Raw genomic sequence first — 24819 nt, 5'->3', positions numbered from 1 at the left:
TACTGTTCTCTTTCAGGTTATTTCTTTTCCTTTACCTCCCTGTTTCCTTTCCATTATCCTGGTTCCTGTACCTATGTCTGGTCCTAGGATCCACATATGAGGGAGAACATATGTCGATTTTTTTTCTGAGTCTGTTTTACTTCACTTACCCTTTTAATCCCAGCACTCGGGAGGCAGAGGCAGGTAGATCTCTGTGAGTTCAAGGCCAGCCTGGTCTACATATTGAGTTCCAGGACAGCTGGGCTACAGGGAGACCATCTCAAAAAGACCAAAAAAAAAATTACTGACAATTAGTTTCACAGTTCTCAACAGTACCCAAGTCACCCTGGGATACCACAGTGAATTCACAGGAGGACTTTGGATATTAGTTTCTTACAGGAAGATACAGATGTTCATCATCATTTGGAAACCATGGCAACTGGCTCAATGCGGTTCATTACTTCAACAATATCCTTAAATGATGGATGTCACACCTTTGTAAAGCTGAGTTTTCTATATTGTTGTGATAAAAAGTCACTGTCGTGAAAGTCAATGCAAAATAAAAGATGACCCTAAATAATTCTAAGATTTGAGAAATCAACAGAGCCCAAAAGATAGAGGCCCCCCCGCCCCCATGGTGGTTTGAATGTGAATGTCCCCATAGCTTCCAAGTGTTTGAACACTTGGCCTCAGCTGGTGGTGCCGTGTGCAGAGGTTTAGGATGTGCCGCTGTGCTGGAGGAAGTATGTCACTGCGGTGGGCTTTCAGAGCATATCACCTTGTTCACTTCCAATTTGTCTGTCTTTGCTTCTTGTGCCCACTTGAAGATGTGAGCTTTCAGCTATCTGCTCCACCTGCCCCCTGCCATGCCTCCCCAACCATGAAGGACTCATCCCTTTGCAACCATAAGTCCAATAAACTCTCCCTTCTAGAAGTTGCCTTGGTTATAATGTTTTACCAAAGCCACAGAAAAGGAATTAATACGATCTCATTAGAAAATTATTTTGGAAATGTTAAGAATGAAATAAAAATTTCTTTTATTTTATATGTAATTCAAATGATCATTAAAAAAAATTGTTAGGAAATTAAGTTGTTTGAATAAAAATACTTAATAAAGAGTAGGATTTTAAGCATTTCTTCATGTGTATATATGTATATGCAGGTGTGAGTGCATAATCATGGGGGTCCACATGTGTGTGCAGGCAAGTGGACCCCAGGAGTCACCTGTTCCCTAGGAGCCATACTCCTTGTGTTTTGAGACAGGGTCTTTCTCCCACATGGAGTTTACCATGTAGGCTGGTTATCTGGCAAGTGAGTCCCAAGGATCCATCTGTCTCTGCCTCTCCAGTGCCTGGATTACAAACCACATATCACAACACCTGGAGTTTTTTTTAAATATTATTTTATTTATTTATTGTTTCTATGGTTTCTGAAAAATTCACTAATATGATGAGACTACAGTAAGCAGTGGGCAAGTGGAAGCCACTGATAACCTAGACACTGATTAACCACATATATGGGTGTTTTGTGTGAAAAAGAAATTTAGTGAACAGTTTCAGAATAGATTTTTATAGAGTTACTAGTTCTCACCTAGATAAATGGTCTATCATCATCTGCTCCTCCACAGTCTGCTTCTTCTTCTCCACAGCCATGATTTCCTAAGAAGACAAAATAAACACAATTTTAAGGGACTGGAGAGATAGCTCAGCAGTTAAGAGCACTGGCTGTTCTTGCAGAACACCCAAGCTCAAGTCCCAGCACCCACATGGTGGCTAACAACCATCCATAACTCCAATTCCAGGCGTTCTAACACCCTCTTCTGGCCTCCGTGGGCACTGCACAGCACAGGTGCACTTACATCCATGCAGGCATAACACTCATACCCACAAAATAAAAATAAATTTTAAAATGCTTTTAAATTTAAAAAAGGAAAAGCAATTTTGTTGTCCATAAAGCAGAATATTTAATATGAAAGTATTAAAACAAAAATTAAAAATTCTTAATTTCCTTTTAAAATACTAATTACTAATCATTATGTTTAGATTCCAATTCTTTAATCTTAATTATCATTCCCTCAAAATTAATGCACTTAAATTTTAGTAGAGATCATGAGATGTTTCCAACAAGTTTTGCCTTGCATTTTGTGATGGGAAAAGAGGAAGAGCATGCAGCAGCCCTCTCCTCTATCAGCCTCCTCAAGGCACATCCTGTGAAACACATCTCAACTTGCCGCAGGAATAATAACACTGACACGAAAAGACCTCAGTCTTAAACAAATCATAGTAAAGGAGGTGAAACTTATTGTTATCATTCAACTTTGCATCAAAAACTTAAAACAGGACCAGCAAGATGGCTCAGCAGGTAAAGGCCACTGAGCCTGAAGACCTGAGTTCCATCCCTGGAACCCACACGGCAAAAGGAGAGAAAAATCTCCTCTAAGTTGTCCTCTGACCATCACAAGTGCACTCACACATACACACTCACACAGAGATGAATAATTAATTAATCATAAATAAGTAAATGTTAAAAAGTAAAACTTATAAAAAGAATCATAATCTTTTCTATGTGTATAATGAGATAACCTTTATTACTAGCTTAGTTAAATTGCCTTCATAGATTTTTCACTTTTCAACTAATTGGAAAGCATTTTTCTAGTTTTAGGCAATATCCAGTTAGAAGACTTGCAACCATTCAATTCCAATTAGATTATCAGCCAACTATAAACACTATTTCTTTTAAGAATAAATGAAAGCCATGAAAAATTAAGGAGTCAGCTGGGTATGGAGACGTACGCTTGTAATCCCTGCACTCGGGACACAGAGGCAAGCGGTCTCCATGAGTTCAAGGCCAGCCTGGTCTACATAGTGAGTTCCAGGACAGCTGGGGCTACAGGGTGACCCTGTCTCAAAAAGACAAAAAAGTTTTAAAATATTTTAAAATTAAAATAAAACAGACATACACTATCAAATAATAATGTCAATGTCATATCATAAAAATAAAAAAGTATAAATCCTTAGAAACTTGGAAATAGGCACAATTGTTTAAACATTGCTCTAAATTAAATTTAGTTTTATTTGGCAGAAATTAAAGATGTATAGTTTACACATACAAATGTGAACCAAGCATTCATATCACTTAATACATAACCGCATCCTGTGGTATCTGAAGTGATGGCACATTGCCATGATTTTTATTTAGTAATGTTTTTAAAGTAGCAATTAAAGTGAAAACTAAACAATCTACTGGTAAACCAAGGTGTACTTTATAATATCAAAGGATGGTTCAAAATATAGACAATAACTGAAACACTGAAATTATATTCAGAAAAAAATCTACTTATGCCTAAGGCAAACGAGAGATTGATGAATACTATAGGGTCTATGCAGAATGTTCATCTTAGGAGTTGAGGTTTATGACGGTTTAGAGTTTTTGTCAAAGACTGGAACTGATTTAAAGCTCTGTGTGAGGAACACAACCTATAAAAGTCACTCTGGGACAGTGAGATGACTTGATGGATAAAGGCACTAGCCCCTGAGACTGGCTTGAGCCCGATCCCCTTGGGATCTACATGGTGAAAGGAGAAAACCAACTCCCACAAAGTGTCCTCTGAACTCCACGTGAACCATATGCTCAAGGAAGGCATAAATGCATGTTCGGCTACATGCACACACAATAAATAAATGTATAAATATCCAGTGAGACAAGTTCTGGTGACATCCATTTGAAATACAGCCTCAGGAAATAAAGTGAGCCTTATTTGGGACACAATTCAAATCAAAAGGAGCTTTGTTATTTTTTTATGATAACCTTGGTAATACTCCTTATTCCATTAAACATAAATAACTGAATGATAATAAGCATACAAAATTATATGCACAGGTTTCTATTGGAAGAACTGTAAGACATCTGCGTCTTGGGACATCAACAGAAAATTCTCCCTGAACCTGTGATTGATCACACTGCTGCCAACTCAGAACATACCGATTCTGCATAACTACAACTAAATTAACTGTCTTGATTTTTTTTCAGTGTAGTGATAATATAATTAGGTTAAAAACATATTGCTTTACTATTATTTAGACAATATAAACCAAATTTTTGCAAATTGTGAGTCACCACATTGGCATTTCATCACCCTTTATATTATGTCCTAGGGTATTAATCCCTTGGGGGTTGTGGGGAGGGGGCCAATGAACTCTGTCTTTAAGCAGCTTGGTTCCCCAAATACCAGGACACTAGAGATGTTATAATTATTTATAGTAGAGCTAGCCTAAGCAATAGTCATTAAGCTAATTGATTTTGAGAAAAAAAATGAAACTTTAATATTAAAGTCTGAAAATTGCTTCAGTTTTTAATTTAAAAAATTTGTATTATTATGTTGGCAGGGGTTGTGGGAGGGGCAGTGCATGCCATGGTGTTTCTGTGAAAGTTGAAGGACAACTGGACAACTTTCAGGAGTCAGTTATCTCCCTCCACTTTTCTGAGGAAGAGTATCTCTCGTTTCTGCTACTGCACAGCCTACTTCAGGCTTAGCTAACCCACAAGCTTCTGAGTTATATCATCTCTGCCTTCCATCCCTGGTAAGTCTACTGGGAATCAGATGTATGCCACTGCATCGGGCTTTTTACATGGGTTCTAGGGACCAAACTCAGGCGCTCAGGTTTGTGCAGCAATCGCTTTCACCACCTGAACAATCTTGCTAGCACTGCTTCACTTCTGCTAAAGAAAACTTAAGGATTCCTGGTCTTTTCCATAACTGGCTGGAATCTCTGTGCTGTTAAATGATGTCAGATAATCCCACTAACATAGGTAGTGGCCAATTATTATTTTGAACAGTGTAAACTAAATTTTCAGTATCAAATCTCAATGATGCAAGACGTTTTTTACAGAAAATATACCAAACACAAGTCAATCTTTTATAAAAATTAAGGACTCAGTTTACACATTAATGATATATATCTCAGTCCAAATGCAATTGTTATAATTACCTATTCAGTCATAACTGTAAAATCTTGGAAGGTAAATGACCATAATGACAACAAATTACTACAAATGCTGATGGCTTACCGCATCTGATTTCCTTGCACTGTGTTGTACAAGGTGAGGGTTGTCTGCATAACCTTGCTGTAAGAGGGCTTTCCTATCCAAAGTTGTAAGGTCATCCACTTTTGCTTCTTCATCCTGTTCACACTACAAATGAAGCATCATGCACATATTCAGAATACCTTCTTTTAATAAAACAAGGGCCAAGATAACCCTAAATATTTCAATCGTTGTTTGAATGAGAATCAAGAGTACAAGCCTGTCTTTGAGTGCAGTTTTTCCATATTTTAGCTAGGTGACTACTCTGTGCCTCATTGAGTCATAAAGTGAGAATAGTAGCAGCTACCGTGCCAACAATGATAAGCTAAGTGATATGTGCTCAATGCTCTTAGACACAAACATTAAGTAAAAGAAATGATCATACTGATCATTATCCATATTGAGTTCTTAAAATTGTAATTAATGGCACTGGAGAGATGGCTCAGTGGTTAAGAGCTCTGACGACTCTTGCAGAGGACCCAGGCTCAGGTCACAGCACCCATAAGGAAGCTAACAATTGTTCATAATTCTGTTCCAGGGAATCAGATGCCCTCTTCTGACCTTACATGGGTATTACATGACACAGGTGCACTTACATGCAGGCAATACACTCATACACATAAAATAATAATTGTTTAAATTGTAATAAATGTGGATATGTCCATTCCACACAAAATTAAAATTCAGAAGTACTAAGAGGCTGTTTGAGATTTCAAAAAGATAAACACCAAAGCTTTTTATAAATATGAGAAATATACTTTTTTAAAATTTTATGTGTATGAATGTATTGCCTGCATGTATGTGAGTGTACTCATGTCATGCAATGCTGCAGAGGTCAGAAGAGGGCTTCGGATTCCCCTAGAACTGGACTTAAGGACGGTTCATAGCTGCCATGTGGGTACTGGGAGTCGAACCCGGGTCCTCTGGAAGAGCAGTCAGTGCTCTTAACTGCTGAGCCACCTCTCCAGCCCCTGAGAATTATAATGCTTTAACAAAACAGTCACAACATAAGCCACTTATCTGATACCTAACAGATTTTTCGAGAGCTTTTCTTGAAAGGTCACACTTTGTCTTAAAGCTCTGCCCTGACTTCATGACCTTTAATTTTTACATGAAATTTGATTATATATTTGTTTATGAATGAGAATGCAATCTTATTTAATTACCTCTTAATATTCCTGTAAAAAAGCACCAAGAAGGCTGGATGTGGTGGCGCACCCCTTTAATCCCAGCACTTGGGAGGCAGAGGCAAGTGGATCTTTGTGAGTTTGAGGCCAGCCTCCTCAACATAGTGAGTTCCAGGACTCCCTACAGGGGCTAAAAGGAGACCCTATCCCCAAAGAGAAAAAAAAAAAAAAAAAAGCACCAAGAAAATGCTTAGCTTATATTAAGATAAATTAAGGAAATTAATTTAATAAATTAATTTATGTATATATATGTGGTTTTACCTTACATTTGGGTTCAAAATCTTTTTAATTTTTTGTCTCTTAAAAAATATTTTATTTAATATTTTTGTTTTATGCATATGTGTGTATTGCCTGCATGTATGTAAGTGCACCCGTGTCATGCAATGCCTCTGGAGGATAGAAGACGCTGTCAGATCCCCTGGAACTGGAGCTATAGACAGTTGTTAGGGCTGCCATGGGGGTGCTGGGATTTGAACCTGGGTCTACTGCAAAACAGTCAGTGTCCTTCACTGCTGAGAAATCTCTCCAGCACCTGGTTGAAAAGTCTTTCAAAAGAGCGTACTTAATTACATTTTTCTCTGAACATTCTACAAAAAGAAAGTGGTGACGTTTCCACTTGGTATACCAGGCTTAACCTCTCAAAGCTGACTCTTATGCAGTCCTTCCCTAACTCAAGCTAATGGCAACCACTCCAGCCAAAAGCCTTAGAATTCCTTTTTAATTTAAAACTATTTACTTGACAAATAGAAAATGATTTAATATGTGTATGTGTTGCATAATAATTACAAGAGCAATGTCAAAAAAACATGTATCATTATAGTGAGGGTGGGTGTCTGAGAACATTTCAAATTTCAAGTAAAATATTCAATAGCATATTCATCATGTGTACACTAGTTCTCCAGAATTTATTCTTCTGATAACTGACACTGAACCTTTTAACATCTCCCTCTATCTCCAAGCCCCAGCCTCTGACAATAACTGACAACATGCAGCATCTTTCTGTATCTGGCTTATTTTGATTATAATACTGTCCTACAGATTCATCCATGTACAGTCACTTTTATCTTCCCTGTCTCTCAACTCTACAATCAATCTATTAGCAACTTGGCCCTCCTTAAGGGTCTAGCCAGAAGCCCACTAAGCAAGACTACCTCTCATCCAGGTTTGCTCTACCTCCACCTGGCCCAAGCCTTCATTATCACAAGGTGGCTGTATTGTAATGGTCATCTCCTTCAAAGGTCTTCCTGCTTCCCATTGCCCCATCCTTAACAAAAACCCATTCACAATAGAAGCAGATTTCTAACTCAGAGTAAAAGGCTAGAGCCCTCACCTGGCCTGTGGGGCATCTCTGGTCTACTTCCCAGGCTTCCATCTCTCCCTTCTCTTCCAAACACATCTTCTTCCCTCATAATATTCAAACACTGCAGGGCCAATCTTTATTAGCAAAGAAAATCAAATTGCTCCCTTTCAATACTTAAGACTTTCTCCTGACAGCTTGTCTCCCATCTCTTTCAAATGAGAACTGCTGAAATTACAAAGGTTCCCCTGGTGACCCTACACAAATCATTATCTTATACCCACAGCCCCAGCTTTCCTTGTCTTATGTTCACAGCCCCTATCACTATCTTTCATACAAAACTGATTGCTTAATAGATTCACCGATGTTTTTACTTTTTGCTATCTCTTTCCATTAGGATGTGAGTTCTATAAGAGCAGACACTTTTTCGTTTTATTTATTGATTTGTCTTTAGTGCCTAAAAAGAATGCTTTGCACACAAGAAAAAAAAAAACTTTGTATTTGATTTATTTCAATTTCCTGAAAATATGAATGGATTATGATCATTTCTAAAGCCAAAAAATATTGTCTTTTTTATAGAAGTGGATGAAAAAAAATAAGACAATTAAAAAGAACTACAATATGGAAGTAATGCCCAAAACCAAATTTTAATAATTTTTATTTAAAGATGTTTCTTCACCTATACACACATGCATGTACATATAAGTACATTTACATTTTTAGGTAGTATGATAGTTAATTTTCATTTTCAATTTGATGGTATTTAGAATCACTGTGGTAACTGATAGATAAAGTAGCCTATGGATGAATCCAGTTGATGGGGAGAAAGCACTAGGACACAGAGAAAACTCCATTGGAATAGAGTTTATTAGCAAAGGAACACATGGGACAGATTCCCTTCCAGGGAAAATGTCTGTCCCGGGTCATGACCTGGGGTATTTTTATAGGGGGAGGCTCCTGCTTCCTGCAGAAGGCAGGAAGATATATTTTTTGTTGTTGTTGGGCAGGGGAAAATGGGAGAGTGGGACTATTAAAACCTGCCTTCTTTAGAGATCAAAGAAGCCTGCTGTGTTGGCCAAACAGTGGAGAAAAGTCTGCTTCTCTTGACTTCAAAGACCAAGGTGCTTATCAACTCGGTTCCCTCTTCTCAGGGGATTGTGAGGTCCGTGAGGCCCTGTTGGTGAGGGGTCAGGGCTATCTGAACCTTGACAGTAACAGATCTCCAGATATGTATATGAGAGTATTTTCAAAAATGGTTAATGGGGGAGGGGGAGTTTGAGAGGTAGCTCAGTGATTAAGAACACTGGCTATTCTTACAGAAGACCCAGGTTTGAATCCCAGCACCCACATGGCAGCTAACAACTCCCCATAACTCCAGTTCCAGGGGATCCAGCAGCCTCTTCTGTCCTCCACGGGCATTGCACGACATGGGTATACTTACCTACATGAAAGCAATACACTCATACAAATAAAATAAAAATAATAAAATAATTTTTTTAAAATGGTTAATGGGGCAGGAAGGAGCCACCCTGAATGTTGGTGGCACCATCCCCATGGATCAGGGTCCAGAATTAAATAAGAAGGGAAAGCTAGTGAAGTGCCAACCTTCACCTCTCAGCTTCTTGACTGCATGCAACATGAGCAGCTGCCTCACACTCCTGCCACAACCCTGCCATGATGGACTGCATCCTCAAACTGAGCCACAATAAATCCCTCTTTCTTGAAGTTGCTTTTATCAGGCATTGTTGTTCCAACAATGAAAAAAGTAACAGATACAATTAGCAAAATGATTGGGTAACAAGAGATTCATTGCCTTTTATACTAAGTGGAAGGAAAACTCAACAAAGGCAATTTTCCATTAGAATCAATCACCAATGTGCCAAGTTTTACATCAACCAGGTTAGTCAGCAGCTGTGGCATTTCCTATCTATCTAACTTTAGCTTTTCTTTATCAGCAAAGAAAATCAATTTACAGATTCCTCCTTCTTAAAGGGAGGCTCACATTTCTGACATCATTTTGCTAATTGTACCTGTTACCGCCCTTTTTGCATCTGCTTCCCAAGATTCCCAGTATGGTACTAGAGCCCTGTAACTGTGGTAGACTTTACTAATAGCTCATTTATGTAAGAGTTATGATTTTCATGATGCTACATAGTTCATCAAGTGGTTTGTGGAAACCACTCAAGTATAAGACTGTTAAAGAGACTCACAGAGACTTTGTGTCTATGGGGCAGTGGGTGCAAGTACCTGTACGTGCATAGCAGCATGTAGAAACCAGATATCAACTTTGGGTGGCATGCCTCAGGAGTGGTCTACCATGTTTCATGAGACAGAGGTTTCCACTGAACCTGAAGCTTACCAATTAGGGTAGGCTGGCTGGCAAGTGAGCCCATGGTTCCTCCTGTCTCTGCCTCTCTGGTGTTGGGATTACAACCGTGCACCACTACACTCAGCTTTTATTAAAAACATAGATGGTAAAGCTTGAACTCAGGTTCTTAGACTTGTCAGCAAACACCCCAAACTTCTCTTTAGAGAAGTCTTTGGCAAAACTACAAAAAAAATTAAATTTAATAATTTCATACATTTAATGTATGTTTTTAAAAATCAAGGAAGCGGGGACTGGAGAGATAGCTCAGCGGTTAAGAACACAGACTGTTCTTGCAGAAGACCCAGTTGGAATCCTAGCACTCACATGGCAGCTAACAAGTTTCCATAACTCCAGTTCCAGGGGATCCAACGGCCTCTTCTGTCCTCCGTGGGCATTGCACAACACAGGTGCATTTACCTACATGCAGGCAATACATGCATACACATAAAATAAAAATAATAAAATATTTTTTAAAAAATCAAGGAAGCAAATAGTATCTTTGGTTAGCAGATGATGTTACTCTTTTAATTATTGTTTTATGTGTATGGTTGTTTTGCCTGATTGTATGTAACTGCACCACCTACAGGGAGGTCAGAAGAGGGAACTGGATCCCCCGGGAACTGAAATTACAGACAATTGTTAGCGAACATGTGGGTGCTCGGAATTGAATCCAGGTCCTCTGCAAAAACAGCCAGTGTTCTTAACCACCGAGCCACCTCTCCAAGCCTGTTTGTTACTCTTTTTAACCAAAAGTAAGCAAATGTCAATATTTGAAGTTGGGTTCAAAAGTCGAATTTTTAAAACCCAAAATAGTTCATGACAGCTACATGAAAATCATATATATAAAACTATTGTACTAGGGCTGGAGAGATGGCTCAGTGGTTAAGTGTACTGGCTGTTCTTACACAGGACCAATGTTCAATTCCTAGCATCCACATGACAGCTAACAACCAACTGTAACTCCAATTCCAGGGGATCTGGAGCGCCCTCTATCTTCCTCAGGCATTGCACATCACTGGTGCATTCACATACATGCAGGCAATACACTAATACACATAAAATATTTTTTTTTTGGTCTTTTTGAGACAGGGTCTCCCTGCAGCCCCAGCTGGCCTGGATTCACTATGGAGACCAGGCTGGCCTTGAACTCACAGAGATCCACCTGCCTTTGCCTCCCGAGTGCTGGGATTAAAGGCATGTATCACCATGCCCAGCCACACATAAAATAATTTTAAAAACTATCATACTGCCACTCTCAATCAAATAAAGAGTTTAACACAGACTTGGATGTGGGGATTCAAGTTTTGCACCTGAAAAAACACTGACAATAAAACCTTTAGGTTTGCTGTGAAGAACAAACTAATTAATATAAGTAAAATACTTAAATAGTCTCTAGCCTGCTGAAATAAATCTTCACTACACCAGACATGGCAGTACACACCTTTAATCCCAGCACTGGGGAGGCAAGAGACAGTTGGATCTCTGTGAGATCAAGGTCAGACTGGTCTACATAGTGAGTTCCAGGCCAGCAGGGACTACAGAGAAAATCTGTCTGAAAAAAAATAAAAACAAACAAAAAATTATATATATATAATACATAAAATGTTCAGTACTATGCTTATTAACAGATAAAAGGACATTTCTATGACACATGCACGGTTTGATTTAAGTTTCATTGACTTCACATCACCTTTTCATTTATCATGTTTCTTGACGTCTCTCGCGGTACGCTAGGTGCTTCTGCCTTATCTGCATTTCTCTGAATATACTGTTTGTAACCCTCTTTCATTTCATTTGCATACTGCTGATATTTTAGTTTATATCTGCCTGGTGGTGGTGGCAAATCTTCAGGTATTATGTCTTGTTCCTAGAGGTAAAACAAAAATATGCTGTCCACCAGAAAAAATATAAAAAGAATTAGTACTCTTTTCACATTAATGAGTTTACTATTTACCTTACCATTTAATTCCACATTAATGAGTTTACTATTTACCTTACCATTTAAGTCTAAAGAAAAGACCATTGTAGCCTATGCTCTGAACAGAAGGGATATTTAAAACCTTTAGCTAACAAAGCATCAATCAAAGAAGACTGAATTTATTGGAAATGGCACCTGGCTTTAAATACCAGTAATCATAGACTCTTTTTCACAGCTGAAGATCGGCCTTGGGACGAAAATAGTTTGAAAGAAGAAACAAAGTTTTCTTTCTTAGGTCTTTATTTAGGTGGATCTTTTATTTTCTGCCAAGTGGTCCTATGTATTAGAGATTAACGACACTGAAAAGCATCAGTTACCATTTCTGGAATATTACTATATTCTACCCTCCAGTATTTTCTGGTTCCCTGTCAAATTTCCATGGTAGCAAAAGATAGCAGAGTCAGTGGGCACAGGTTCTGACCTAGGTAGGAACAGATACTGCAAAAGGAACACAAAACTGCCAGTGGAACCTGAAAAGTATAGAGGCAGGCCAAGTCTAGAGGAATGAAGGAAGAGGGGAAAAAAGCATCAGGAAAACAGTTTTTCCGAAGAAGAAACTAGGGTATTATTATTACTATTTTATCGGATTAAGTACAGTTATTCTTCCTATTCCACAGTATTCAGAGAACAACTAAATTGAAAAAAATTAAGCTTCTGTCAATCAGCTAGTAACCTATAATCTAATATTGCGTATTTTCTAAATTTCTGGAATCCACATTTAGATATACTCTATCTTACCAACTTTACAAGAAATATTTAAAATGCCATTCTAACAGGTGAAAAACTTCACAAACAAAACAGAATTATTTCATCAGCATTATTGTTGGACATTTTCATATACAGATTTTTTTTTTTGGTCTTTTTGAGACAGGGTCTCCCTGTAGCCCCAGCTGGCCTCTAACAGGTGAAAAACTTCACAAACAAAACAGAATTATTTCATCAGCATTATTGTTGGACATTTTCATAACAGATTTTTTTTTTTTGGTCTTTTTGAGACAGGGTCTCCCTGTAGCCCCAGCTGGCCTGGAACTCACTATGTAGACCAGGCTAGCCTCGAACTCACAGAGATCTGCCTGGTTCTGCCTCCCACATGCTGGGATTAAAGGCATGCGCCACCACGCCCAGTCTTCATATACAGATATTTGAACTGAGCAAAGCATATGCCAAACAGCTAAATGTCTAAGTTAAATACAGTGCCAATAATGTACACTGCAATTCTAAAAATTAGTAGTAAACAAATGTATACTAACCACTTCATTTATATGATGCTGAGTATGTGGTTTTTGATATGGTGTAACCCAACAAAGAACAGAAGGTAACTTTGGTGGGTTAAAATGCACTGAACAAAGTGGAACTTGTGAAAAATTATCCTAAAAAATAAAATATAATACTTAGTATATGCTTTAGGTTATTACAGTCAAAGGTTTATTATATTAAGCATTAAGTAAAAATTACCTCCTCATCAGAGTCAACAAGGCTTCCCAAGTCAAGTGGTGGGACCCTGAAAGAAATAATCTTGGCATCTTATAACTTTTTAAATGAGACTTTAATAACTGAAAATCATATATCACCTATTAAAAAGTCACAAGCAGCCACTGGATAGTAAGTAGGAGGTATTGTAGATTCTTGATAAATGTTCAGTAATTTTTCAAACTGATTGTTTAAACATAATCATTATTAAAAATAAAAGTATACAAATTAATAATTAATGAAATTATAGTAAGAACAAAGGAAAGACTGGGAAGCTGGCTTAGTGGATAAAATTCTTCCTGGGCAGATGTGAGGAATGGAGTTCAGATCCCCAAGACCCACATAAAAGTTTGGCAAGGGTGACCTCCACATGCACATATACCTGCACACACACATGCACCCACACACATACGAACACACACATACAGGCATGCATACCATTCAAACATACATATAAACACAGCAAGAATAAACAGAGTAAATACTCTCAAAAGTCATCATTCCCTAATGATTTTACTGCTCTTCTATTGTGCATGTGCTAGAATTCATTTTATGTGCTGCTGAGTTCATTCAGGTCTGTGATGTCTGTACCATAATATAACCTCACAGGTTTCTAACTCTATTCACAAATTTTATGAAAATAGCTTGAAATCAAAATACACTGAAATCAACAAATGTTATGAATCAAGATTTTATTTACTGTGTTGTTGATTTCTGAGACTTAAAAAATAGTGGAAAAATATTAATAGTGCAGATAAAACTTAAATGCACAATATATATAGCTGTAAATGGTGAATAGAACAGAAGAGTGTCGAGCAGTGTTATTTTAGTACTTAAAAACTGATTTCACCAAGAAATCACTCGTACTGATTTAAAGTAAACAAAGATGCCAACCAACATTCACATTGGAACTGGTTCATCATGACAGCATGGGCTGGCTACAGATAGGAAAAAGACAAAGGAAGAATTCTGTGGGTACCAACTGGTTAAATGGACTTGGTAATAGTTTGAATATTTTATTAGCTATATAAATTTCTTGCTATACATAATTTATCTAACAAAAGCTTTAATTTAAAATACACTCAATTTTTATAATGAACAAATAAATATTTACATCAGCTGTTAAACATTTATTAGTACATGATTGACATGCTCCTTGCTGCATCCTCCATATTCTGTGTTTAGTACTTGAGTGTGACTCTGTTCTTTACTAAGCATAACTCTATATTGTATGTATAGCTGAGCACATATCTTTCATGTGGAAACATATGAAATTACTAACATTGTTCATTTTTAATCTACAAAGCTATCAGTGTGATGTGGCTCAGTCTAGCAAATTACTGTTTTTAATTTCTATTTCAAAAAATCCTTGTAGTCTAAACTACACAAAAAACACACTGTCAAGTATTTTACATCTTTCAAATATTTGAAAGTATAATATATAAGACATTACAAAATGAAAAAAAATCAACTTTAATGATCTATTAAATTCTTATGTTCTTCAAGATAAAAATTTTAAACACACGCATATTTACCATTAGATAATTTTGACCATGCCAATCACAAAATAAAAAAATATCATACATCTCTTTAATACTTGAAGAGTAGATACACTGATTTATATATTACATAATATGCACATGCTTTAAAACTTCCTAGGGCACTCTACAAACATGTATAATTTTATGTTGCTATGTATTAGTTTAATGTAAACTGAAATACTAAAAAGACATAATGAATTTTCTAAATAAGGAATTTAACTTTTTCAGGAAAATGTGAAAATAGTCTTAAAGAAAATGAGAAGAAAAGTCATTACCCATATTCTTACCATCTTATCACAAGAGCTATTTTAATTTTGGCACAGTAATTTTCAGTCCTTTTCTGTGCATGTTTATCTATAGTTCACAATCATAACTACATATATCATTTTGTTTTCTTTTTAAATTTAAGATGTCATAAATATTTGCCTATTAGGCAGTTTAGATGTGAAGAAATATGGCTTACATAGGTAGGCAGGAATTCTGTATCACCCACGGTCTGGAAGTCCATCCTTGCTTTAATTTAAAAGTAAAATATACAATGTATATTATATATTAATAGATAAGAAATGACTTGATGACATAAAGAGAATTTCAGTTTTATCAGTAAACCCCATATACGATGTGCTTGCTAAGCCCCTGTACATTTTGCATGAGATGCAGAACAATGACAATCAAGGGGAACAATCACTACCTTCACAGTTCCTGTTAGCTGGGGAAGATGCCCTCAGCCTGCAAGAGGACATCTGTAACAGGGCATGTGATCCATCCAAGTCTAGGGAATAGAGGAAGTATTTCCAAAATGAAAAGCACCTTTTAAAGGGAGTTCTGAAGACTGAGATTTAGTGAGCCAGATGAAAAGGGAGAAAATTATTTCTACCAAAAGCCAATCTTCTACTAACTTGATTTAACATGATTTCTTATGGGCAGTATAGACATTATATTCAAGAATGGCATTAATCACTATAATAACAGACCACATGAACAAGAGAAATCAGGGCCAGGCATGGTAACACATGCTGGTTAATCCCAGCACTCAGTCAACAGAGGCAGGACTGCCACAAGTTCCAGGCCAGGCTGGTCTACATAATGATTTCAGGTCAGTCAGGACTACAAATCAGACCATGTCTCAAAAGACAAAATTAAAAATTTTTATAAAGGATAGGAGAATATGAATTCAGCTCAGTATTAACTTTAATATGATGCTGTGTCTAATATGATCCTAATAACCATATGTGAAAATAGTAAAATTATAAAATAGGTAAGCAAATATGCAAATAACACATAGTCTAAAATGGCAGAAAACATTCCTCACACATCAAGATTTTCTTCATTATATTTTCCCAGGCTGCTCTCAAGCTCACAGAGATCCACTTGCCTCTGCCTTTGAGTGCTTTTGTGTTACCATTCCCGACCCTGAATTGGATATTTTTATGCCCTTTTTTGACACTTGACTGATAAGCTCTAACAGGCAGTAATGTGAATATCTGAGATTTTTTTCCATTAACTAAAAGCAAATCTAGTACAACTATAAACTTGGTTCCTAACCCCATCACTATTTCTATATTCCTCATATAGTATGACTAAGAATAGGTATTACTTCAGGAAAAAAGGTAATTATGGGAATCATTCTTATAAGGACTAAAATGAGATTTTTATAACAATCTAGAAAAAAGCTAACGTTTCCATAATATAATCAAGTAATTAGTGATAAAGATTATAATACTATGGTTTACATTTTAACTAGCAACCAAATGCAAATGGCTTTGACCCAAATTTTCTAAGAGTTCTGATTCAGAACATATCCACAGTGGAGCATAAGAACCCAAAGCAGTTTGATGATCCAGACTAAAGAGCATAGGTCCTGAAGTCAGAATTCCAGTTTAAAACCCTAGCAAGTCACTCAGTCTCTAGAAACCACAGCTCTTACATATCTGCAAGCAGGCAAATAATATTAACTACCTCTAAAGTTCTCATAACTATTTAAGTGTTACAAACTATTCTGACATTTCTCAAGGTTATCAATTTGGTAAGTGTGACTTGGTTGTCAACTTGACACACCTGGCAAAAGGGAACCTTCAATTGGAGAACTACCTGGGACAGACTGTCCTGTGGCCATGTCTGTGAGGCATTTTCTTAATTGTTAACTGATGTAAGAGGGCCCTGGCTATATTAGAAAAGTAACTGAACATGGGTCTGGAAGCAAGTCCCTAAGCAGCATTCCTCCATGGTCTCTGCCTTATTTCCTGCCTCCAAGATCCTGCCTTCAGGTCCTGCCCTGACTTCCCCCAGTGATCGATTATGATCTGGGAGTTCTGAAATGAACTAAACACTTTCTTTCCCAAGTTGTTTTGGTGGTGGTGTTCATCACAGCAGCAGAGAGCAAACTAGGACAGTATGTATTCCGTTTTGAAATAATTACAAGCAGATACGCATTACTTTTATACAGTTCTAAACTAAATTTGATATTTACTCACCTCTGTGGTGGACACAGGGAAAAGTGCCTGAAGACTGCACTGAGTTATTTCTTGAACTACACAACAGTGGTAGTTCAAAAGCTGAGAAGGAAGCTCTTCGTAGCAAAGTCCACATTGTTTTTCCCACAGAGCTAACATGTCTGTTCTCTAAACATTTTGATTTTAATTTAAACATGAAAATAGCAAGTTGGATGACTGATACATATTTCACAGCTGTGTTTTTGATCCTGCAGTCACGACTGTTCTCATCTTCCCTATGCCTCTCAGAATGTACTCTTTCAGTGAACAAAGATGTCCTCCCTCATTGAAGCTTTCTCTCACATCTCTATCTTACCACCCTCTCTTCTTTGAACATCTATGTTTTTTAAACCTCTTTCCTTAGTTGAATTTAACACTGTTAGAATATAAATCTCACCTGTAAGACTAAAGGTTTTATATGTCATTTATTGTTGGGTCTTTAGTACCTAGCATTACCCAAAGCAGGTTAACAGAGCAAAATAGAAAAGTCCCAAGAATATTCAGTCACTGAAATTCCATTTTAAGGAAAAAGTTTATATTTTAAAGAAAGTTTAGTTTATAATATTTAAGCTTTCTCTGAATAAACAACACCATACATTATATGGCCATTAAAATTTCTTTTAGAGAACTTAATATAGAAAATACTTATAGTTTAACTAAAAGGTAGAGAGAGGCTAAGGTTACATACATAGTTAACCAATTGTAACCAAATCTACTAAAATGTAATAGGGTCAACATAGCAAAGAAAATGGCATTTTCTTCTTTCTACTATTTTTCTTTCTCTTATGCTTTCTGCAGATACACAGGTAATCTTTAAATAATGATAAAGGAATAATCTTAATTTTAAAAAACTAAGTCAAGTGATGACAAATTTTCAAGTAATGATTATCTTCAGTTTTGGTGGTTCTGGTCTAAAATTCTAGGAAAAACTGATCCTAAATATTTGTATGTGTAAATAGTCATAAAAACATGAATAAATAATTTTGGAAACAATGTAATGAGTCATCCTATGACAAGAAAATTATAGAGCATACATACTTGTAGTGGGCAGTTTCTTTGAGAAAATAGCTGAGTTTGGCTCCTAGAAGCAGCCACTCCTTTAACCTCTAAATCCATTCAGTTTATGTTTCTCATGCAATATGCTGCACTTTTAGAAAGAGAAAATGAATGTAAGACAGTTGTTTTCACTCTAGTTTTAAATAAGCCATACAAAGTACAGAATAATTCTCCATAATGCAGTTAATGATAAATCATTAATGACTTTTACTTTTTATACCAAAATCAGCTTTTAGTGGAGCAGATACATTATGCTTGGTAACAACTACCCAAATATAGTCACATCTTAATCTCTAGACTCTGTAAATATGTCCCTTACATGGAATGTTTAGGGATTCATGTAGGAATTTTGAGATAGGAAAATTAACTTCAACTATCTGTTGAGCTCAACAAATCTACCAGGGTCCATAGAAGAGGGAGGTGGGAGGATCAGAGTGAGACAGAGAACCTGGATGGAAGGAAGCACAGGTGTGAGAGGAACATCGATGCTATGCAGCTGCTTGGAAGATGGGGGACGAGGTCACCAACAGTTTCCAGGAGGCACAAGAGACAAGGAATGGATTTTCACCAGAGCCTTCCAGAAAGAACCAGCTCTGCTGAGCTCGGTTTTAGCAATTTAAGACCAATTTTGTACACTGACCTCCAAAACTATAAAAGGATACATTTATATAATTTTAAACTACTAAGTCTGTACTAATGTTTTACAACATTACACAACTAATATCTGTCCCTTTTTTACCAATTGAGAGCTACACTTATTATCTATTTATTTATTATTTATTTATTTTATTTTACTCGATTCCCAAGCCATTAATGGGTTTTAATTTGTCAGGGTAGACCAATTAAAGTATTTCAAGCAAGCAGTATTATTCATGTAATACAAATAACAAAATAGAATGATTGGTTCAATTAGTAGTTAAATAATTACATAAAATACACTTTCAAAAGTATCCTGTAAATACTCAACTTGTAAATAGGTACAAAATATGAATCTGATGAGTCATCAAAATTCTACATATTTTAATTTTGACTTCATCTTTATATTACCGTGGAAAAAGTTTTGTTTATACATTCACTCATACTTTCTTGTTCTATATTAGACTGGGGTTTATTTTTATAACAAATTATTTTTGTTTTGTTTTTTGAAAGGAATATAGCCTGGTAGAGTGCCAGCTTCAAATACATAAACTAGTAAAATCCTGATTGATCCTGCAAAAGAATTTAGTCTCTCTGAGCTAACGTTCCTAATGTGTAAGAGGGAGAGAATGTTGGTGGGTGCCTTTCTCAGCCTGGTGGAAGGAGGAAGACTTGGATGGCCACCACTACTACGGTGAAAACCAGCCTTTATTTTAGGCCGGGTGTCGACTTCTTACCTGAAGGTAGTCCCAGTTCCTTTGCATCTCATCGTCTTCCCACTCCACCCCACAGTCTCTCCCCTGGGAAAAATCCTTGCCTTAATCCAGGAATTCCCTATATAATAGTAAAGTCGATAATATTTATCCACCCAGAGTAAACATATTCTGAATATAATATAAATCATAATATTTGAAAATAATCTTAATGGGGTTTGAAATAGCTTTCTTTTCAGTTACCTCTCAAAAAAGAAGCAATTTTTCAGAAATGCTTTTGGCTTATGTTATAAGCCTAAGGTCCCTTGATTGATCACATCACAAAAGTTACTGCATGTGTGAGCTGAGCCTGTAGCCCAGCATTACAACACTTTCCTAACATGTCCAAGGTCCTGGGTTCAATCCCAGTTCAAGTTACTGTGCTTGCTATATGACTACCAGCTAATGAACCCAAGTTATAATATGGATGCTGAGCTATCAGCTAAGTGGCTTTCTCTACACACATTATCAGCTTCTCAATTTTATGACTTAGCAACCGTTACAGCCATTTCTAATAACTATATGTCATTTCAAATCATTATGCTTTGTTTGCAAATAATAAGAACAGCAAGCAGAAACTCTCAAATGCCTAGCTCCCCTTAGCCCTTGTATGGCATGATAGCTATCACTCTCCACTGTAATCACTCTCACTTTGCATTTCTAATGTACTATCATAGCCACAAATGTTGGTTTCTCCTGCCTTTAATATAACATTGCTTCTTAATAAATCCTCAGTCAATAAATAAACTAATGCATCATTAAATGTCCATATACACTTTGAACACATTCTTATTTCATTTATCTGTACCTAATTTTGGCAATCACAATTCTGACATACAATTCTGTCTAGAAACAGGTAAGATGTTTACAGCATCGAATGGCAGCAATTATTCTTCAGTAAGTCTGTAAGGTCATAAATGCGAGGGCAAACGGGGCTCACTCTGCATCTCAGGACTTAGTGGAAAATCTAAAAACTAAGAGAATTCAGTCAATTAGATATGAATTCATTCAGAATTATGCAAATTTCATAATCATTTCAGAATATGCAAAAAGCATAAAAATGTTCGTTCTGGTGCAGTAAGATTGTTTAAAAGGGAAATGTCAGTTTGAAGGGGGAATGTCACCATACACACACTGGGGACCATAAAATTAGATTCAGGCCACCAGCACCCCATTTAGAGCACCTTTGATTTGGACATGGTTTCAAAAACTAAAATCACCCAAGTTTCTGATTTTTGCACTGAGCAAACTAAGATCCACAGAAGTGAATTTCACTTTGTCTGTTTGCCAGTTACTGTGGAGTCTTAATTCATACACAGGATCTATCTAGCTCTCTCTCCAATGCCACATTCTTGCTAAAACAGGTAACAGAGGCCTCAGAAGGAAATTTACTCTGAGGAATAAACACCACAAACCTAAACTTGGTGACTCAAGAATCAGCATTTCAAGAAAATGGCTGGAAGCAAATCTTTGGACTGTATGTCAAGGATTGCCCTTGTGCAAAGCATGGGTCAAGAGCAGGTCTGAGGGCCCCACTCCCAACTCACACTACTACGGGTACAAAGTGATATTGCTAGCCTGTGGTAACTATTGTTGACTAATGCCTTTGCTGCTTCCAAAAAGAACTGAACCCACTTTCCTTTTTTACTTTATTTTTATTGAATTTTTGTGATTTTCGTATGACATAATTTGATGATATTTAGATCCCTTCTCCTATCCACATCTCCACTTACTTCCCTCCCCTCCCAATTTAATATACTCTATTAGGTATAATAAGGCCTATACAGTCTAATTTGTGTCTCTGAATGTCCTTCAGTGTGGGTCCATCCACTGGAGCCTGACTAAGCTGCCAAGAGTACCAACCTTAAAAGAAACCACCTCTCCCCTTCCCAGAGCCCACTTTCCTTTTTTTTTTCCTTAACAATGACCATTTCCAACCCGTTACCATCCTTTCTCTCCTGGTTAGTGAATCCATGGCTATTGATTTGCTTACACCAAACCAGAGCACAAGCGAAAGGAAAGGATGACTGGATAAAATCCAGCTCATAAACAGGGAGGAAAAGGATTAGTGAATACAATTCAGTATATAAGTTCCATGTTGTACAGAGTCACCTAGGATCCCCAGCGACAACAAACCTAAGATCTGAAACTGAACACGAAGTCTTTCCTAACTTAAAAGAAATCAGAGTAAGCTTCTCATTCCCACATCATCATCTCCTGCCCCTTAATTAAATCTTACTTTACGGTACCACAAATGTTCCAAAAGGAATCCACCATCGCCTTCATATCCAGGACTCCAGGACAGGCTAGGGACACTGGAGCCAGCCAACCTGACTTGACCTAATAATGTGAGCTCTGCAAAGTCCAGACTTGGAGTAGAAGGGCTGGAAAGGGTACAACCCAGGGTGATTCCACCAAGAACGTTCTTCAAAAAGCTTCCCATAGGACAAACGCAAGGGCAATTCCCAAGGGATACTACAGTTTAGGCTCACGGCGTCTCAGGTTGCCGGGCAACGGGAGGGCTCTGGTTTACGGGGCCTCTTAACTGGCTTTTCTAACTCGCCCGGAATAAAAAGGGCCTCAGCATCAAGCTCTTAGGTCCTTCCATGTCACTTCTGGGCCCCAAGCTATGGCTCCGTTTCCTTAACTTCCACGGCCCTCTTCCCACTCCCCAAATACCGCTGCACTCCAGACCAACTCACCGCAAAGTGCAAAGGATGCAGCTCTTCCCTACCACCTCAGGGGCCAAAGGACCGGGTTTAAACCCTGGCGCGGAGTAGGAGCGGACTCTCTCAAGTCTCCTTCACAAAGAGAACGCCAAAGCCCGACACGGATCTCAGCCATTGTGTGTGTCGTTCATTTAATTGAATTCATTTGAAAATATTTCTTAGAGCAATTACTTGTGCCCAGAGACCAGGTTGATAGTTGGGGAGAAAATAACTTACCATGCTGCATTACCCACTGTCATGGAAACTGCAATTATTTAAAAAGAGAAGACTGCAATATACTATTGTATAGAAAGATCATACAGATGTTACTTTAAATATGTGTGTACACAGGTATGGTGGCTTATACCTGTAATCTCACTACTCAGTAGGCCCAGGCAGGAGGATCTCCCATTCAAGGCCTGTCTGGGCTACAGAGTAAGATCCAGGCCAGTCAGAGCAAGACAGTGAGACACTGTCTCTAAATACAGAATATACATGTGTGTGTGTGTGTGTGTGTGTGTGTGTGTGTGTATCAGAGCATGGTATTACAAACTTGTAATCTCAGGAATCAGAAGGCAATGGACTGTGAAGTCTAATTTTATCTTGACTACATAGCAGATTCCAGCCCAGCCTGGGTTCCATGAGATCTTATAGTAAATGGTAAAACAATAAAAAATAAATATGTATATTCATACATGTAGATTGTCACATACATAATTGTGGGCATGGGTGTATGTGTGTATATACAGCATGCATATACTTACAGTTTTAAAATGCTGATATAATGGAGAGCATGCGCTTAGAAATCAGGAAATCTGTTTTATTCTTTACCAATGGTTTTTGTTACTGTTTTAATTTGGTTTTTCCTTTGTTTGGTTCTGTTTGGGGGCCCTGCTGGAGACGAAACTTAGGGTCCCGCAGTTGTCAGTCAAGAACCTCACATCACCAGCCCACTAACAATTTTATTTTTTAATCTTAGTCTTGCTCACAACATCTTTGAGCAGCTCCCTGGCCATAGGGGATAGGGTTAGTTTGAACTATTTTAAAAGTTCCACTCCAATAATAATAATAATAATATGTGGTATCTCCCCTAAGGCACAGGCAAAAGTCAAATACACAAATTACAACTAAGTTTTTATGAAGCTTAACCTAATTCTCTTCCCACATAATTTTTTTTTCTAACAGCAGTATCTTTTGAAAATTCACCTCCTTCAAAGTATATATGTCTAAATATGCATAGTATAACCAGTTTTAAAGTGAAATTATAAATATATTTTGAAGGTATAAATAATGAATTCAGGGGTGGGGATGTAGATCAGTTGCTTAGCATGCATGAGACCCTGGATTTGATCTCCAGCACTGCAGAAACCTAATGTGGTGGTGCATGTCTGTAATTCCCACAGAAGTGGAGGCAAGAGCATCCAAAGTTTAAGATCATCCTCAGACACATAGTGAGTTCAAGAACAGCCTGAGCTGCAATGACTCCCTCTATTTCTTCTCTGTTCTTCATAAAATTCAGCCTCTCATTACCTCCACACAGAGAGAAAAGCAAAAATAAGCTGAAAAAAAAAGAAGGAATAAAAGGTTAGACAACACTAGAAACATGCCAAAGACCTTGATATTCTAGGATCCTATGAATCTCATGCATTCCAGAAATCATATTCAAGAAAATTGCACTAAGACGGGTCCCTGTCTATTCTTGGCACTTAGACTTATTATACCTAAAATGTCAGGCGTGGTGGCACACACCTTAATTCCAGCACTCAGGAGGCAGAAGAAGGCAGATCTCTGTGAGATCAAGGCCAGCCTGGAGTCTGGTCTACATAGCGAGTTCGGGCCTAACTGGGAGACCTCTTTCAAAAAAAAAAAAAAATTCAGTATTTCTGAACGTAACTCTCAAAATCATTAAAAATTGAAGGCATAGCCTAAAATCCCTGCACCTACACAATTCAGATATTTTGTTAGCATTTCTTTTTGTTCTTTGTTTTTAATTAACCTTTAACAACCATTCACATATACATAATTATAAGATACCATGTGATATTTTCATGCATTATTATATATACATTTTGTAATGTTCAAATGAGGGTAAATGTGTCTATTTCCTCGAATGTTTGCCATTTCCCCATGGCAAAAACATTGACAATGCCCCTTTCCAGCTTTGCTGAAATATATAGTGAGTTATCACTATTTAGAGTCACACTGCGGAACACAAATGAGAAATTGTTTCTCTTATTCAACTATAACTTAATAGCTTTGAGGACCTTTTCCTT

At 37.2% G+C, this 24819-nt stretch overlaps 1 protein-coding gene across 1 annotated transcript in view; it reads right to left on the bottom strand.

The window, feature by feature from the left end:
• Caps2 (calcyphosine 2) overlaps positions 1–22569 on the bottom strand; it is a 60668-nt gene extending 38099 nt beyond the window's left edge. The window contains exons 1-8 of the mRNA XM_008843371.2: positions 22541–22569; positions 18433–18536; positions 15366–15415; positions 13347–13392; positions 13142–13261; positions 11604–11780; positions 5047–5169; positions 1570–1637 (exon numbers count right to left, since the gene is read on the bottom strand). Of these exons, the coding sequence (XP_008841593.1) occupies positions 1570–1637; positions 5047–5169; positions 11604–11780; positions 13142–13261; positions 13347–13392; positions 15366–15415; positions 18433–18510 (662 nt within the window). The 5' untranslated portion in view covers positions 18511–18536; positions 22541–22569. The remainder of the gene's footprint in view (positions 1–1569; positions 1638–5046; positions 5170–11603; positions 11781–13141; positions 13262–13346; positions 13393–15365; positions 15416–18432; positions 18537–22540) is intronic.
• Between the last annotated feature and the right edge of the window lie 2250 nt (positions 22570–24819).

The sequence above is a fragment of the Nannospalax galili genome, unplaced genomic scaffold (genome assembly GCF_000622305.1).
Source record: "Nannospalax galili isolate Female #2095 unplaced genomic scaffold, S.galili_v1.0 scaffold720, whole genome shotgun sequence".
In the NCBI taxonomy this organism is placed as follows: domain Eukaryota; kingdom Metazoa; phylum Chordata; class Mammalia; order Rodentia; family Spalacidae; genus Nannospalax; species Nannospalax galili.
Note: the sequence above shows the minus strand (reverse complement) of the source record. Positions and strands in the feature narration are given on the sequence as shown.